Source organism: Platalea leucorodia (assembly GCF_965183815.1).
Source record: "Platalea leucorodia genome assembly, chromosome: 14".
Lineage (NCBI taxonomy): Eukaryota > Metazoa > Chordata > Aves > Pelecaniformes > Threskiornithidae > Platalea > Platalea leucorodia.
Window position 1 is genome coordinate 14,235,433 of NC_138836.1, and position 15,266 is coordinate 14,250,698.

At 46.6% G+C, this 15,266-nt stretch overlaps 1 protein-coding gene across 3 annotated transcripts in view; it reads left to right on the forward strand.

The window, feature by feature from the left end:
* The window catches only part of GAS7 (growth arrest specific 7), a 107,708-nt gene that overhangs the window by 37,682 nt on the left and 54,760 nt on the right, over positions 1-15,266 (forward strand). For all 3 annotated transcript variants that reach the window (XM_082326923.1, XM_082326924.1, XM_082326925.1), the window contains exon 2: positions 2,434-2,557. In XM_082326923.1, coding sequence (XP_082183049.1) covers positions 2,434-2,557 — 124 coding nt within the window. The remainder of the gene's footprint in view (positions 1-2,433; positions 2,558-15,266) is intronic.

Here is a 15,266-nt window from a genome sequence, read left to right on the forward strand (position 1 = left end):
CGTGGTTGTTGGAGCCATGTTAGCAGTGGCATTGCATAGTGAAACAAGGCACTTCCATAAACACCCATATCATGTTGGAAAAGAACTCAGATAACCCAGAGGTAAAACTGGGATAGCTTAATTTTTCTGTCATATTCATGAGGTTTAATGTTTTCTTTAGTAGGATTCGGAGCTTTCAGGGAAAGCTGTATGAAACAGAGAGGTGTTTGAGTGGCATGTATGGAGGGGTCCTGCCCCTGCGATCACATAACTGGCATGGCTGTGCTAGCTTCACGAAGACAAGAATTTCATTTAGAGCATTTCTACGCAATAGTATAACACTAACAATAATGAGAATGTGTTCCTTTGGGCAGGCTAATGTGTAAGAGAAGTTTTCACTGGCATCCTAAGCTGAGATCAGCAAAAAAAAATAATCAAATAGTAACATAAACTGTGAAAGCTTCTGCTGTCTCACATGTACAGCAGGGTGAGTGGAACTGTAAATTGATTTGATTAAACCTTAGAGAGCAGAAACACAGGGGATAGGAATAGACGGTGGAGATCCTACTGATTAATTCTGCGTACCACTCTGCTAGCCATAGGCATGCAGAGCATGGGATTTGAGTCATAAACCCAGTAGAGTTCCTTAGTATCTCCCAAGCTAACTTGTTCAATTCATGTCGGGCCAGCTGAGTCTCCCAGGCTGTATCTCTGCTCAAGGAGAGGAGCTAAAATCTGAACGAGCACAGGCTCCATCTGTGCTGCAGTGGTGAGACAGTATTCATCTCACGCTGGCCTTGGGTCCGTATGGCTGCCTTGCAGCCTGTGACCTGTCTGTGCAAGTACGCTTGATGAAGCACGAACACAAGATCATTCTCGAGTTCAGTGCCTCTTGAGAGTCATTGTAATCAGAGTTTTCTGAAACTGAAAAGAAACATAAAATAGACTTTTGGCTCCAAAATCATTAAATGTCGCTTTTATTCTGGGTTGGAACAGAGTTGGAATTTCACTCAGAGACTGAGTGTGTAGAAGGACACATCACAGATTTCTTTCTGACGGTACTGTTCATATGTCTGTCAATGTTTGAACATTACATGCAGCCAGATGCTGAAACTCTGCCTGTCCCCTGGATGTGGCTGCTTGTGAATCGAGTGCAGTCACTTCAGACCCGTCCCCACCGTGTTGGAAGGCATTTCCTGGGTAGAGGTTAGCTTCCATGGGATAAATAACTCCATTTCACACATTTTCCCTTGTTCTTTTGTATTTCTTCCTTTGAAGGCAATGCAAACAAACAAACAAACAAAAAATGAGTACATTGCATGCCTGGTTTGCCTTAGCGAATGTGGAAAGGCAAAGTGGAGCTCTCTGGATGTGAGCCAGGAGGAGGCTGTTCTGTTCATAGCCACAGCCCTGTAGGGCTGCAACTGCCACTCTTTATCCATGCATCTTCTCTCTCTACTTTTGCCTTATTCAGTGTTCCCGGTTGAAGGTGGGGTTCATGCCTCCTTTGGGATGAAGCGCTCTTTGCCAGTCTCACATCAAGCAGCTGCTGTAAATCCCAAGCTGCCAAGGAACCACCAGAGCTACCTGGAAGGGGGAGATAGTCCAGGTGATGCAGTGTAGTGCAGACAATTACTTGCACTTCAGCTTCACCTCTTTCTTTTCCATGCATCCTGAACCTGCACTGAGGCTTGCAGCTGAGTTGGTGAAGAGATGTAGAACTGAGGTGGCACTTGAACCCTGCTAGCAGTTCTGTGTGTGCCTGGAGAGCAGGTGACAGCATGGTGCCCATCTCCCGCTGTTCCTAATGATCTGGATCACTCCTAGTAATCTGGATCCTAATGATCCTGTATCTGGATGATATGGATCCAGATTACATCTAGATCGGTAACGTATGCATTGCTAATTACATGCATTATTAGTATATAATCAGCATATTGATAAATTTACTTCAGCACACTACTCCTATAGGCGACATGGCTCTGCAGTGTTTCTTCTTGAAAATGTCTGAAGGTGATGGTTCCCCTGGAAATGAAATTGGGGCAGCACCTCCATGAGCAGTGCTTTGACCCACCAATATATCCACATAAAAGTAAATGAGTGCCAGATGCATGCCTTTCTTTCTCAGACACTTGATTATTTTATGCTTTGCATTTTACTGCTTAACGAGAGTCATTTTCTTGGACAGGTCCAGGTGCTTATGGGACATCAAATACAGAGGAGTTTCATTTCTCTCCCAAAGGATCCTCTGCGTAGCCAGTGCTCCAAGGGAAGGTTGCTTCATGTTCTCGACGAAGCTAGGACAGATGAGAGGAGAAATGGATGGAAAGTCTTTGGGTGTATTGCAATCTCTAGAATGCCAAACCACATGGTCCCTTTCCAGACGTGTGTCTGGTTAGACTTTACATTATCTAGATATTGACTTAATAGGTTGTGGTTTTTTTCTTTTCTCAGCAGAAACCCAGAAAGTCAACTGCTCAGACAGGAGAAGATGCCTTGAACGGCCATCTTCCCCCCGGCTGGCAGAGCTATATGTCTCCCCAGGGCCGAAGGTACTATGTGAACACCTTCACAAATGGTAAGTGGGGATGGGGGCTCCGGTAAGTGTGTCACCCTAGCAGTACAGATCTGTTGCAGGAAATTGTCTCTCAAGTTGATTTTGATGACAAAGTAGGCTCAGAGTCAAAGGAATTAATATGACCCTGCCACCATATGAAAGAAAATAATTATAAGAAGATTTAGTCTTCTGATCCTCTGTCATCTTACTTCTGACCATTAGAAGACATCTGAAGCTTTTACAAAAGAGGGAATGTAAAGTAGAAACACCCCTGCCGTAAATGTTTTAGAATATAAAACACTGTTAAGGATATAATTTTTACCACATTCCTTATTTCCTTTCCCTTTAGCTGGAGATATTTATGTCTATATATGTACATATATGTAAAATAGTTTGATAGAATGTCAGGTATCACTAAAGCACCGTTAGGGGAAAACAGAAATAGTTAATTGAAAAGTTGCTGAAGTCAGAGTCTGCTTGCCCATGGAGACAAGGGAAGAAAAACACATGTAATGGGACATCAAAGACAGAATTTTCAGTCTGTGTTTGTGTGTTTTATTCACTGTCATGCTAGTGGAGAAGCAGACTTAACTCACGATCTTATCAGCTGCTGAAGACCTGTCAAACTTGTACCGCCTTTGGCTTGCCTAAGACTGTGTCTACCTGCTTTTCTTGTCATGAGCTCAGAATGGTGTTACAAAACTGAGACTTGTGACCAGCAAAACCAGATTTCTTTGGAAGAAAGAATGACAGAGTGACAGGGGAGGAAAGCACAGCAGGCGTTCACCTTGTTCACAAAGCCATCAGGAGCGACCACTGGCATTCCTCTTTCTGACTCCCTGTGAGTGCAAGGAGAGCCAGGGGCTGTCACAACGCACCTCACAGTCCATTCAGGGACTGATGTGCTTTATTTCAGAAGCCTTTGGTCCAGAACTTGGCCAAGTCATTATTTACCTGAGTTTTATGCGCTGACATCTCATTGGACCCTCCAGAAGGCACATTACCATTAAACACTGGCTTAATTTTCAAGCATAGTCTGCTCTGGCTCATGGGCAGCATCCTCTGCATGCCTAGGGAGATCAGTAGGAGTTAGATACCTTGTGCCCACTGCAATTCAGAGGTGGGTGAGGAGGTGATTAAACTCAGTCCCGAGCCATCATGGTGATGGACCCTTACTCACATGCACTGGGTTGAGGTCAGATAAAACCAGTAAGAGGCAGAGCCTAGTTTTTATATCATAAAAGCTCTTATCACAGGAACCCTAACCCAGAAAGGTAGATGGCCTGGACTCAGTTTCTCCATAATGTCAGGCAGCTTTTTACTTTTCCTCACGAAAGTTACAGGGAATATAACAAGGGCCAATAGCCATATCCTGCTTGGTAGGCCCAGGTCAGAAATCAGGAAAATTATTTTCTCTAGGAAGGCAGGATAGCCCTGGCACAGGCTGACCGGGGAGGTGGTAGAATTTCCATCCTTGGGAGATCTCAGAACCTGGCTAGACAAAGCTGTGGCTGACCTGATCTGTTGTTAGCAGTGATCCTCCTTGGAGTGAGTAGCTGGGCTGGAGACTTCCAGGGGTCACTTCCAGCCAGTTCTTTTTGGGAGAATGCCCAAACCACCTATAGTTGTGCTCTCAGCTACTGGAATGGGATTGCTATGCAGCAAAAAATATAGTTCTCAGAATAACAGAGAATAAAAGAGAGAGTAGAAGTGTGATTTCTGTGTTCTGGTCCTTGCTTTAGGGAGCACTTATTCAGGTTGTGTTGAGATGAGAAAGCTCCTCACCAGAGTAGTCCTAAACCCAACTGGCTTTGAAGTTAGGATGCTCTTGTTTCTTGTGCTGGACTCAAGAATCATGCATTTCTAAGCCTCCCACACCTTCCATGAGGGCTGTAGCCTTTTGTGAGACAACAGGATTCTCTTGCAGCGTGTACAGGGCCACTCTGGCCCCTCGACTCCTCCAGCTTAGCTGGTGGTCCTGGCAAGCTCAGTTTCTCTCAGCCTGCTCAGTTAGAATATGCTGCTGCCTGAAAGTCTTCTAGCTGTGTAGATACTGCTTTTTGCTAGTTTATCAGTTTGATGATATTGCTTGGGAGTATTTTTGCTCTAGCTGCGCTATATTGCATTATCAGATTGACATCCCAAATGCCTATGCTTCCTCAACATGGTTTATGTGCCAAAGAAGTGTCACCTGTGGTGTCACCTAGGCCTCAGAAAAAGCAGAAGCTGAATGCAACCTCAAAGCCTTTCTGCCGAAGTGTGTGATGAAGCCTCATCCATCTCTGGCATAAGCATCTGTCTGGACACTGTTTTGATTTAATCTGACTAATTGGCTCTGACCTTTGTCCCTGCAAAACTGGTAGTGCAGGACTATCCACAGGCAGATTGTCCAGTCTCATGTTGGATATGCACTTTCTTCCTTGACTGTGCTGCAAAGTTGGACCTGCTGAGCCATGCAGTCACCATAAAGTCACATTTGGCATGCAAGGCTTGCTGTCTAACAAGGGGATTGCACCTTGACACTCAGGAAGTATTCTTTGGCTTTGAGCCATATGATAAGTCAGAGACAATATGCTATAAAACTGCAGTCCCCATCTTTCCTATGATAGAGCTGCATTGGCGTGGGTAATGTTTACTGCAAGTCTCATAGACTGGACAGCTCACTGACTGCACCTGATGACTTGTCTTAACTTCATATTTGTCCTGTCATTGCTGCAGCTGCTGCTGGGAGAATCAAGATAAACAGTGGCAGCATTTGTCATGGGGATGTGGTGCCAGCATACCTCTCTGTCACAGGGTTTCATGGGCTTCCTTCCTGCTTTGCCTCTGTAGCACCTTTGTTTCAGCAGCAGGAGCTAGGTCTCTTTTCCACCAAGGTCTTATTTGTGTAGATGTACTCCTAGCTTGCTTTCTCTTTATCATAGCTATCACCCGATGGTGAAAGTACGCTGGAGCGTTTGAGAGAGAGATCACTGTTCAGTGCACAAGCATGGTAACTCAGAGGTCAGTGGAAGCTAGCTGGTTGGCCTTCGGTCTGATCCACATAGTTAAAGATCTGCTCACCATTACCCACCAACAGCGGTTGATGCAAAACTCTTGGTTTGTAAGGTCATAAACATTTCTTAGATCTCCCAGGGACCAGTTATCTCTTTACTGAGATGGATGATCAGAAAGTGTTTCAAGACCTCCTCCACACTCCACAAATTCTCTGTTTTTTTTTATTCTATCACGGGGAAGTCTGGGTGTTCAGCAGCTTTCACACAGTGAGTCACAAAGTGGCTGGTTGACTTGCTGTAAAACCACTGTAGGGGTAACAGCCATTGCTAGAATGTACATCTGGTCTCAGCTGAAAGAGAAGGGACGTTGCTAACCCATCAGGAAACACAGTAGACCCTGTGCACGTTGCTTTCCCATGGTCTTTCCCCTCTGATTCCACAGCTGAGACGGTCTGAAACGATGCTTTGTCTCATGGCTCACACATGCAGCAGGAGACTGTGAGGGGTCAGGGAGCACTGCTTTGGGTGCTGATGGCAATAATGCCTCCCAGCAAGGGCATGAGCACTTCTTTTGCTAGGACACTGCACATCCTGACGAACCATACTGATCACATCTCCTTGCTGGACAGAGGTCCAGCTTCAGTGGGGTTGATGAAATGTAGACTGTTTTAGAATATAGGATAGCATGGGAACAGCTCTGGGTTCTGTCCATGCAGCCCAGCAGAATCTGGATGTTGAGTCTGCCTACGAGGGAAGGATGTTAGAGATACCCACCCAGCTACTGTTGTGTCTGGTCTCAGCCAAATGCCAGCAATTTTCTACATGTATTAATCCCATATAGATGGGTGCAGCAAGTGTATTTGCTAATATACAGACTATTAAAAAATACAAGATTCTGTGTAAGACCCATTCCATAGTTAACCATGCCAGTGAGTCACTAGAGGGAAGAAAAGGGAACTTCTTGAGGCAACAAAGTGTTAACTAGTCAGTCAGAGTAGTTCCCACCCATCTGAGGAAGAAATATTTGCATCTCCAAGGGAGTGAAGCAGTCCTTATTTTAATGAAGACAAATGGCCAGCCTATCTCCTGGATAAGGAATAAGTACTGTTAAGATTCAGAGTGAAAGATTAAATCTGTCTGAACCCCCTTTAAAGGGCTTGGCAAGGAGCCTTCCCCGAGCCAAGGAGCTTCCCAGCACTGTCCACATGAGTGGACCTTGTGATGCAGACTTTCCCATGGAGGGCTCTCCTTAACAGATGCAACAAGGCATAAGGTATGCTCGGAGAAGGAAGCTCTGTGTAGCACCTTGCCAGGAGAGGACAGCACTTCGGAGCGATAAGGGAAAGAGAAAGAACTTTCTGGTTATTTTTAGTCTAAGTGGTTTAATTGAGGTTTTCTTTTTTTTTTTTCCCACTTCCGTCTTTCACAAGTGCTTTGCTGAAACTAGATGCTGTGAATAAAGTATGTTATTAGTATCGTACATTAACATAGCTGCACTGGAAGGTGAGTTTAAGGCAATTTGGATAACAGCAAGGCACTCTTCACCAAAAGTTAAGGTAGATGCTTCAGTTGGGGGACCTCAGCAGTACACTCTCTGCTCCCAGGACCTTCTGCTGCATGGAGCAGGTAGAGAGCTGGCACCAGAGGGGTGGACCCTCTGACATGCAGCAGAACACTGGGACACATCCTTGGACTGTAAGGGTTTCCAGGGACCTTGTTATATTGGGCTACACTGAAAAACGAGTTTTTCTTCTCCTCCATTTGGAGCATTCTGTGAGAGAGAACTTTAGTTTTCAGTCCCAAAGTGGAAAGAAGCTCTGACTCCAGAGCAGTTTAGGCGTGTCCCTGTGTATGTCTCATGTCTCCTGTTATCAGGATCTACAAAGCTTCCTATTTAACAGGAAGAAACATGAAATTGCCCTGGAAAGGCTTGGTGGTTGCTATCTGTCATGAGCCAAAGACGGGTTCCCTCCCAGGCTCCTCTGAAGTGCGCTGTGTCATTTCCTTCTGTTTCCAGGTGTAGAACCTGGACCTGGATCAGAATCACCATGCCAAATCAGGGGTGTCTTCTCCAGGTGTTGAAGCACCAAATTGTCTAAAGGGACTGTACAACTTCAGCTTTGTTATAGTGGCTTGTACTTTATGTAGCCATTTTTTTTTTCCCTTGAAATTTTTTAATCCAAGAAGGGATTTCTATATCTCAGCCATGATCTGAGCTCTGCTTGCTGAGAGAACGAATGGTTTCAGAGAGAAAAATATCATTGGTTATTCTTTTAGCTTACAGCAGGTCTGTCTGGCTGCTGTGGAGACTGTTTTTTTGTGTTTTTTTTTTTTTTCTCTTATTTTAAATAACTTAGAATATCCCTCCTATTGAAGCTTTTCTGTATTATTTGCTTTGCTCTTCTCCTACCCACCGAGGCTGAGCCAGGCAGTGGAGCTGAAGCAGAGGCAAAAGGCTATCTACTTCTACTCAAGCCTGCAGAAATTTGAGAGGAGAAACTAATAATAGCTAGAAGAAGCACAAAGCTGTTCAGTGGACAGAGTGGGAGATGCTACTGCTCTTTCATAGGTAGTGATCCGGGGGAAAAAGGAGCTGGAAAGTGAGCGGAGGGAAGGGAGGGCTCCTCTCCGTGACACAGAGCATCCAGGGGTATCCTCAGCTCTCCTCAGCTGGAGCCCTGCTAGCAGTTCCTTCGCGTTCTGCCTTGCCCGTGTGCTGTACGCACCCTGGGGACCCTGTCCAGCTGCTTCCATCCAAGGATGCAGCTGCGGAGCCTCTGCCAACAGCGTACTGCTGCAGGAGCTGTCTCTGATCCTTCCACCTTTTCCAGAGTCCGGTGGTACCCAGACTTGGCCTGCGGCTAAACTCAGCTAATTGCTAGAGTGCTACATTGTGTTTTTTCCTTCAGGACTGATGTTAGGTAGCAAATGTAGCACGGCGTTTTTGGTTGAACAGCTCTGTGCAAGGTCTCCTGTAGCCTGAAGCCCACAAATGCATGCCCTTGCTTTCTTTTTACACATGTAACACATCCCTTAGGCATTGCTACCATGCATCCTCCCTTTGGTTGTCCCTCCCACCTTACGTCTCTCATGCATGAGGTAGAAGACAGTCACTTATCTCAGCCGTATGCTAAGCATATGTGGAAGCTCCAGGCATTGGGTTCACTGTCTGTTATTTTAAATGTTGTATTTGGACATCCTCTGAGTGGCATGTCCTTCTCTTGCAGTACTGCAGCTGTCCTGTGTGCCCAGCCAGTTGCCCTCTGAGGCAGTGGGAGGCATACTGCGGAGCGGGGTGGGGTGGGGGTATTCACCGAGCTCAGGGCTGTGGCTCAGCCCTGCCTTGGGTAAGAGCACAGCAGAACATCCCCCCGCCCCACTCGGGGGCTGCAGGGCGAAGCACCGCTTTTCTGAAGGTGGGTGCAAGAGCAGGCTTTCTTGGCGGGTTCACGGCAGTTTTAGCACTTCCATCATTGACAAGCAGTGGTCAGACAAGGTTCGTGCCCTCTCATGTGGTAGGATTGTGACTAAACACCTATGCAGCGTGTGGGCAGGGCAGGTCTGTGAGCAGAGACCCCCTCGTGCAGGAAAGGCAGCTCATTTGCAGGACCACAGGTCTTAAAAGCAGCAAAGGCGGTTTGAAAGCTGGCTAGAGGGAAAGCAAACTAAAGGGAAAGGGGACCATAGTTAAATTACAATAAGATGGTGCAAAACTGTTTGGCACATCATACTCAAAGCGTGGTAATCAATGGTCCCTTGTCAAAGGGAGGTTTGCACCGAAGGAAATCCTGCAGGGAACTGCCTGAGGCTTCGTTCTACTCAGTATTTCCAGTAATGAATGGCATGTTGACATCGAGAGTACTTATTCAAATGTTAACTTTAACTGAAGCTGGGACAGAACATGGTGTGCTGCACAGAACAGGCTCAGAATTCACAACCATCCTGCAGCTGAGGGCACACGCTGGAAGAGTAGGATGCTGTTCAGTAAAGATGCACTTAAGATTGGAGATTTCATCAGAAATAATTAAGTGACAAAGACAGGCAATGGAGCAGTTTACAGACAAAGATGTAGGGGCTCTAGAGGATCTAAAACGGCATGTGAGCCAGCAGTGTTGTGCTAGTACAAAAACAGCCAGCATTTTCCGTTGTATAAATAGGAATGTTGTCGGTGAGGCATGAAGTAAGCCTGTAAGCCTCCAGCTTTACAAGGAAATTATAAAGCCTCAGCTGGAATATTTTATCTTGTTTGGGCTCTACACTTCAGGAAAGATGTGAGCCAGTTGGATAAAGCCCAGAAGAGAGTAGCAAGAATGATGGGAGATGTGGAAAACATGGCCTGAGGGCAAATGTTAAGAGATTGGAGCTGCCTGCCCTAAGAAAGCAAAGAGGTGGATGGGAACATGAACGTAGGCTTCAAGCGCATAAAATGCTGTTGCGGAGAAGACTGTTTGCAATGCCTGTTGTGACTGACAGTAAGACACAGTAACACCCTTCAGTTGCAATGAGGACAACTCTAACTCTTCCTAGCTCTCTGAGACAGTAAAGTGTGGGAGTAGGGAGTCGCCTGGGAGCCTGTATCACTGGAGGTCTCTCAGAGCAGGTTATGCAAAACCATGAAAAATCATGTTGGCCTTGCTTTGGGGCACAGCAGGGACAAAATGACTTCCTGAAATCCCTGTCAGGCCTGTTTTTTCAGTCTGTAAAGCCTAACCTGTATGAAAAATATTTATCAACGTAGAAGGTGACAAATGCCTGGGACTCACATGGGAGTTGTTCTTTATTTGGTATCTGTGTTTCCCCAGTTTTTACATACATCACATCTAGGCTGTCACTCAACTGCTGGTTTGCTTTTTCTGGTTGTCTAAGTCAAAGAATCTTAATATGAGTTCAGAGGAACATCTACTGTGCTTCATTTCATCTTTACCCACATGCACCTGCGCTGAATAGTCCCACTGTGCTTTGGGACAGATCCTGCTCCTCCCTGGACAGTCCTGCCCTCTGGCTCCCCAGGGAAAGGCAGGTTTAGCCAGCAGCGTGCATGGCAGCAGGCGCTGGTGGGCTCTGCACCAGGCAGTCAGTCTGCTGGGATGAGTGCACAGCTGGGAGCAGGGAGGAGACACGGCCTTTGAAGAAGGTCAGCAAGCAAAAGCTATACAAGTTTTGGTGCGGTGGGGCTCTGCCAGCTGAACCCTTTGTGTAGTTCTGCTCCCTTCTCCTGAAAATAGGAGGCGTTGGGCGATCAGTCCATCCAACGAATTGCCTTTCTGAACATGCCTGGCACTGCACCATCTCTGCTTCAGCAAGCAACCGGCACCATTTAACCTTCTTCCTCACATGGAGCAGAAGGCTTTTTTTGCATTAAATATGTTTTTTGCTCTTGGTGCTTGAGCTATTCAGAGATGGGAACTCAAGTATGCATTCCCATTCCTGGGGAGGGGAAATGGGATTTTAGGGGTAAGTAAGTAACATCTTGATTCTTCTGAGCCTTGAAAATACAACAGAACCTTCCCCCACTGTGAGGCATTAATATTACTGACAGCTGTTTCCAGTGGTTAGTGTCCTTCCACGTTGTGCTTATCTGCCTGTGCTATCCCTACATCTTATCTGACCATAATAGTATTTCCACCATGCGTGTTGCTGTGCGGTCTGATTTTCATTGTCTTTACATGAAAAACACAAGGAAATTGGTTCTTAACTGGAAAGAAATATAATTTATGAGACATTGTTCTTGTGTGGAAAAAAGATGTTATAAAAATTGGTAATGAAAGAATTGGGGTGACTCTGTATGGAACAAACAGATTTGCACAGGTCAATGAGCCAGCCGACAAAGACAGCACGTTCCTGGCTATCTCCACTTGATGGCCCAACCACATAAACACTCCACAGTTATCATCCTTTGAAACTGGTTGGACTCAATCCTGAAACCATTTTAAAGGCCTCTGACCTGTAAAAGGTCTGCAGAATGAAGCACAAGAGAATTTCAATATACCTAAAATTTATTTTCACAGTATGACCTGCTGTAGGAAGGTTGAGTCTGCATCAATTACATTACAGTCAGGATGCCTGGCGTCTATCTTGTACAACATCTAGAGACATCCAAGCTTGTCATGTCAAAACATAAGAAAGAGGAGAGAGATGCAAGCCACTCTAGAACACCTGGAAGACCCTTCTCTGTAGCAGTCATGGTCCTTATTTTGCATCATTAGCTCTGCAAGGAGTCCTGTGCTGTCTGGAGGGACAGTTAGGATACCTCTCCTGGGATGTGGAGCGTTAAGTGCATGTTCACGCTCTCTGTTTAGAATCAAGACACCAGCAAGCAAGGATGATAAACTGGAAAGAAGTGTGTGCAAAGGAGCTCATAGCTGTCAGGCTGCTGCTCATCAGAGTCCACAGCACTGAGTGGCCTCTAGGATGCTCACTCCTGTGCCCTTAGGTAGGATTCACCATCCCTATCGCCGTCTGAGCAGGGCAGAGTTCGATTTGCCTGACAAGGTAGGACAAGGGTGGACAACTCTATTTGAGCAGGATCTTCCAGTCTCACCATTTATCCATGAAAAGAAATAATTACCTTTAGCTCTCCATTGTCTTCCTGATGTAGGTGTCTAAAATAGCTAATGTGAGGTACACCCTGTAAGTGCCAGTCTCTCTTCATTGACTCTAAGGAGAGCTTCAGTGACGATACTGACTCCACAGACAGGTAAAGCTGGCTGTAGTGAGTCTCCCCAGGGACCTGAGCTTACAGCCTAGAACTGAAGGGGAACTTAAAAAACGTCCTCAGTTTCCTTGCATGGGATTACTGCCCCTTACTACTCGCACAGCAGAATGCAGCCATGATGGCGTCAGCAGGCACAGAGAGGGCTGCACAGTGAAACGGTCTCCTCCTGTCAGGTCATATGGTGAGCACACCTCCATTCACACCCAAAAGATCCGCCCTGGCTTTCTTCCCCAACAGCGCGGAGGATGCATAGGACATCTGTAAAATGCAGCACCCTATTTCTACGCTGAGTTCCTACAGCTGTTGCAAGTGCCCAGGTGTGTTCACACGTGCACACAAACACACGTCTGCATGTGTACTCGCACATCAGAGGGACAGCACTCTCGGGAAGATTCAGTGTCTGAAAAGCTGCAGTATTCCTGGGGGTTACTTGAATAACAGGAGCTGGAAGGCCAGGCCAACAGCTCTGCAAATCAGACCAGGGCAAAAATATTTATCAAGGGGCAGGAAGCCTTGGCATGTTTAGGAAATATCAGAACTATGACCTGTTGGCATGGCAATGTTTGAGGAGAGAAATAAGTCTTTAGAGACCTTCATTGCACAAGTACTAAGAACCTAGGAGGCCACGTGGGGGCTGGCAGGAAAGCAGTGGAAAGGAAAGGCAGGCTCTGCAAGTACAACTGCAGAGATGGAGACCACCTTCCCCATAGCACACTTTGCCTCATTCAAGGTAGCCACAGCATATAGCTTAGAGCTGGCCAGAGCTGCAGCTCAGTGGTACAGAGCTGTAAGCCCCATGGAAAGCTTTTCTACATGCTAGACGCTACTAGGCCTGAGCTGAAAAAAACTGCATTTGTGTGTGCAGTACTCATAGGTTTGATTCAGCAGATGGAGGGGAAATACTTCTCTGCTGTTGGAGCAATGAATGGAAGACCAGTGGTTACTCCGAGAAGTAACTCCCTAAGGGTGAGAAGGTCCTTCCCAGACCTGCAGTATTGGCTGTTCCTCAGCAGTCTGTCCCTGTGCCCTTGATCAATACTATTCTGCCTTGGATATTTTATCCATCAAGTTTTAGATGCTAAAATCTCCTCCTAGACAGTGTTTGGCTATCTCCACACTCATGCTTCCCCAGTTTCTCCAGCCTCAGCATTACTACCCACAGGCACGCAGCCCCTAGCACTACCATAAGCCCTCCAGGACGTGTGCTCAGTCCATGTTGTCCCACGCCCACTGCGTGTGCCAAGGGAAGAGGAATTGGCTGTTTGAAGTGTGTAAGCAGCAACCTCTTGTCCCCATCTCCTGAAGCTCCTGCTGCCATGCAGAGGACGTCTCCGCTGTAGCAGTGGTGCTTGTGACTCCGGATGGGGAGGGCATGGTGGGCAACCCACCCCTCTCTAGCCTGATCCTTCCCAGTGCCCACGAGGGGTTTGTAGGGATGGCTGCTTCTGCGTTCTGGGGATGGGGAAGGGTGTTGGCAGCTGGGGGTGATGACAACTGATGGACTAAGGGAGAAGGGGTCTGTACATCCCAAGATGGATGTGTTTAGGGGTCCTGTTTGCAGGCAAAGGGAGAAAAAAGTCTAGCAGGACTGAAAAGAGTGTAAAACACCCTCGTGCACAGCTTCCATACTTCTTCTGAACCAACCTGGCTGCCCATCGATTTCCCTTATTGCTTCAGAAAAAAGATGAACACAAGTTTTTTGTTACTTCTTCCTCACCAGAACTGTGCTGGCCTTTTTGTTGGTTTTACCTCAGCAAACAGTGGTGGGCTGCATCCCTTGAGGCCAGCTGTCCATCTGCACTCTCCTTGGGCTCACAGGTCAGTTCCAGTGTTGACCTGTTTGGACAAACATGAAATGAGGCCTCCAGAAACCGCCAGTTATCTTGTGGCCTTCATATTTCAAGTGAGCTGGCTCAAGTCCCAGCTTGATAAATATCCCCGTGCTTTATGCACGATCCTCCATCTCTGTCTGTGACTCAGGTGAGGGGTTGTTGTGTGTGGTTGTACTGAAGAACAGCCAGTAAGTGTTTATGCGAAGTGCTGTAGACCTCTTGCTGGCCCCTCAGGGCCTGTGACCGTTTCACCAATCAGCCAAGATTGCCTGTACCTGGCTGTGTCCTGGGGTGTCCCTGTCCGTTCCCTTCCCAAGACAGGTACCATTGCAGCAAGTCAGCGAGAACCTCTGTTGTTCTGCTGGAATTTCAAGAAGTAAATGTCCCCAGGCTGGTCTGGGTTGCAAAATCGCTGTGTGTGAAGCTTCCAAAACTTTTCATGTATATGAGCTAATGGGAAGACTGTGAATAGGAAGAAACCCTGTCTGGGAGAGAGGGCAAAGAGACAGAGTGCTGACATTTATATTCAACCCTGAGCACATCTAGATAACCTGTCGGTCATCTGGGGATGGGTGCAGGCAAGATGAAATCATTTCTGCCCTGGATATCTCCTACCTGACAGTCCCTGTGAAATAACTATGTTTATTTACTTGCTGCTGTTTTGGGGGTTGGCAGCAGGCTTCTAGCTGGCATTTTCAGAGCCCAAAGCAAGGAAAATAGCACTGCTCTCCCCTGCCTGTATTTCTTTACAATGCTTCGTGTTTGGTTCAGGCAGCTTCAGGACTGCTGGCAACGTAATGCAGCTTACTAGGGCTGAGCCTCTCCCCTTTCCCAGGAGATTCCCCGGCATCATCTGAAACAAATGTATATTTCTGAAGTAATTCCCTAGCATGACATTTTCTTATCAATAATAACTGTACTTCTGTGTTGTGATTACAAATGAGAGGAGACGTGAGTCCAAGCACAAGTGATGGGGAAGGACATACAGACATAGGGTAGGATGGGTAAATGAAGGGGCAGAGAAGGTGAGAAGCAGTCAGGGTGGGGGGGTGGAGATGCTCTCCAGTCTTTGAAAGGTGTAAAGAATTGTGTGCTTCAGAACCATCTTCTGTGCATGCACAATACTTACCCATCTTTAAGAAGACTGCGCTGAGCAATCTCCTCTGCTTTGACACCCCATTAATCCT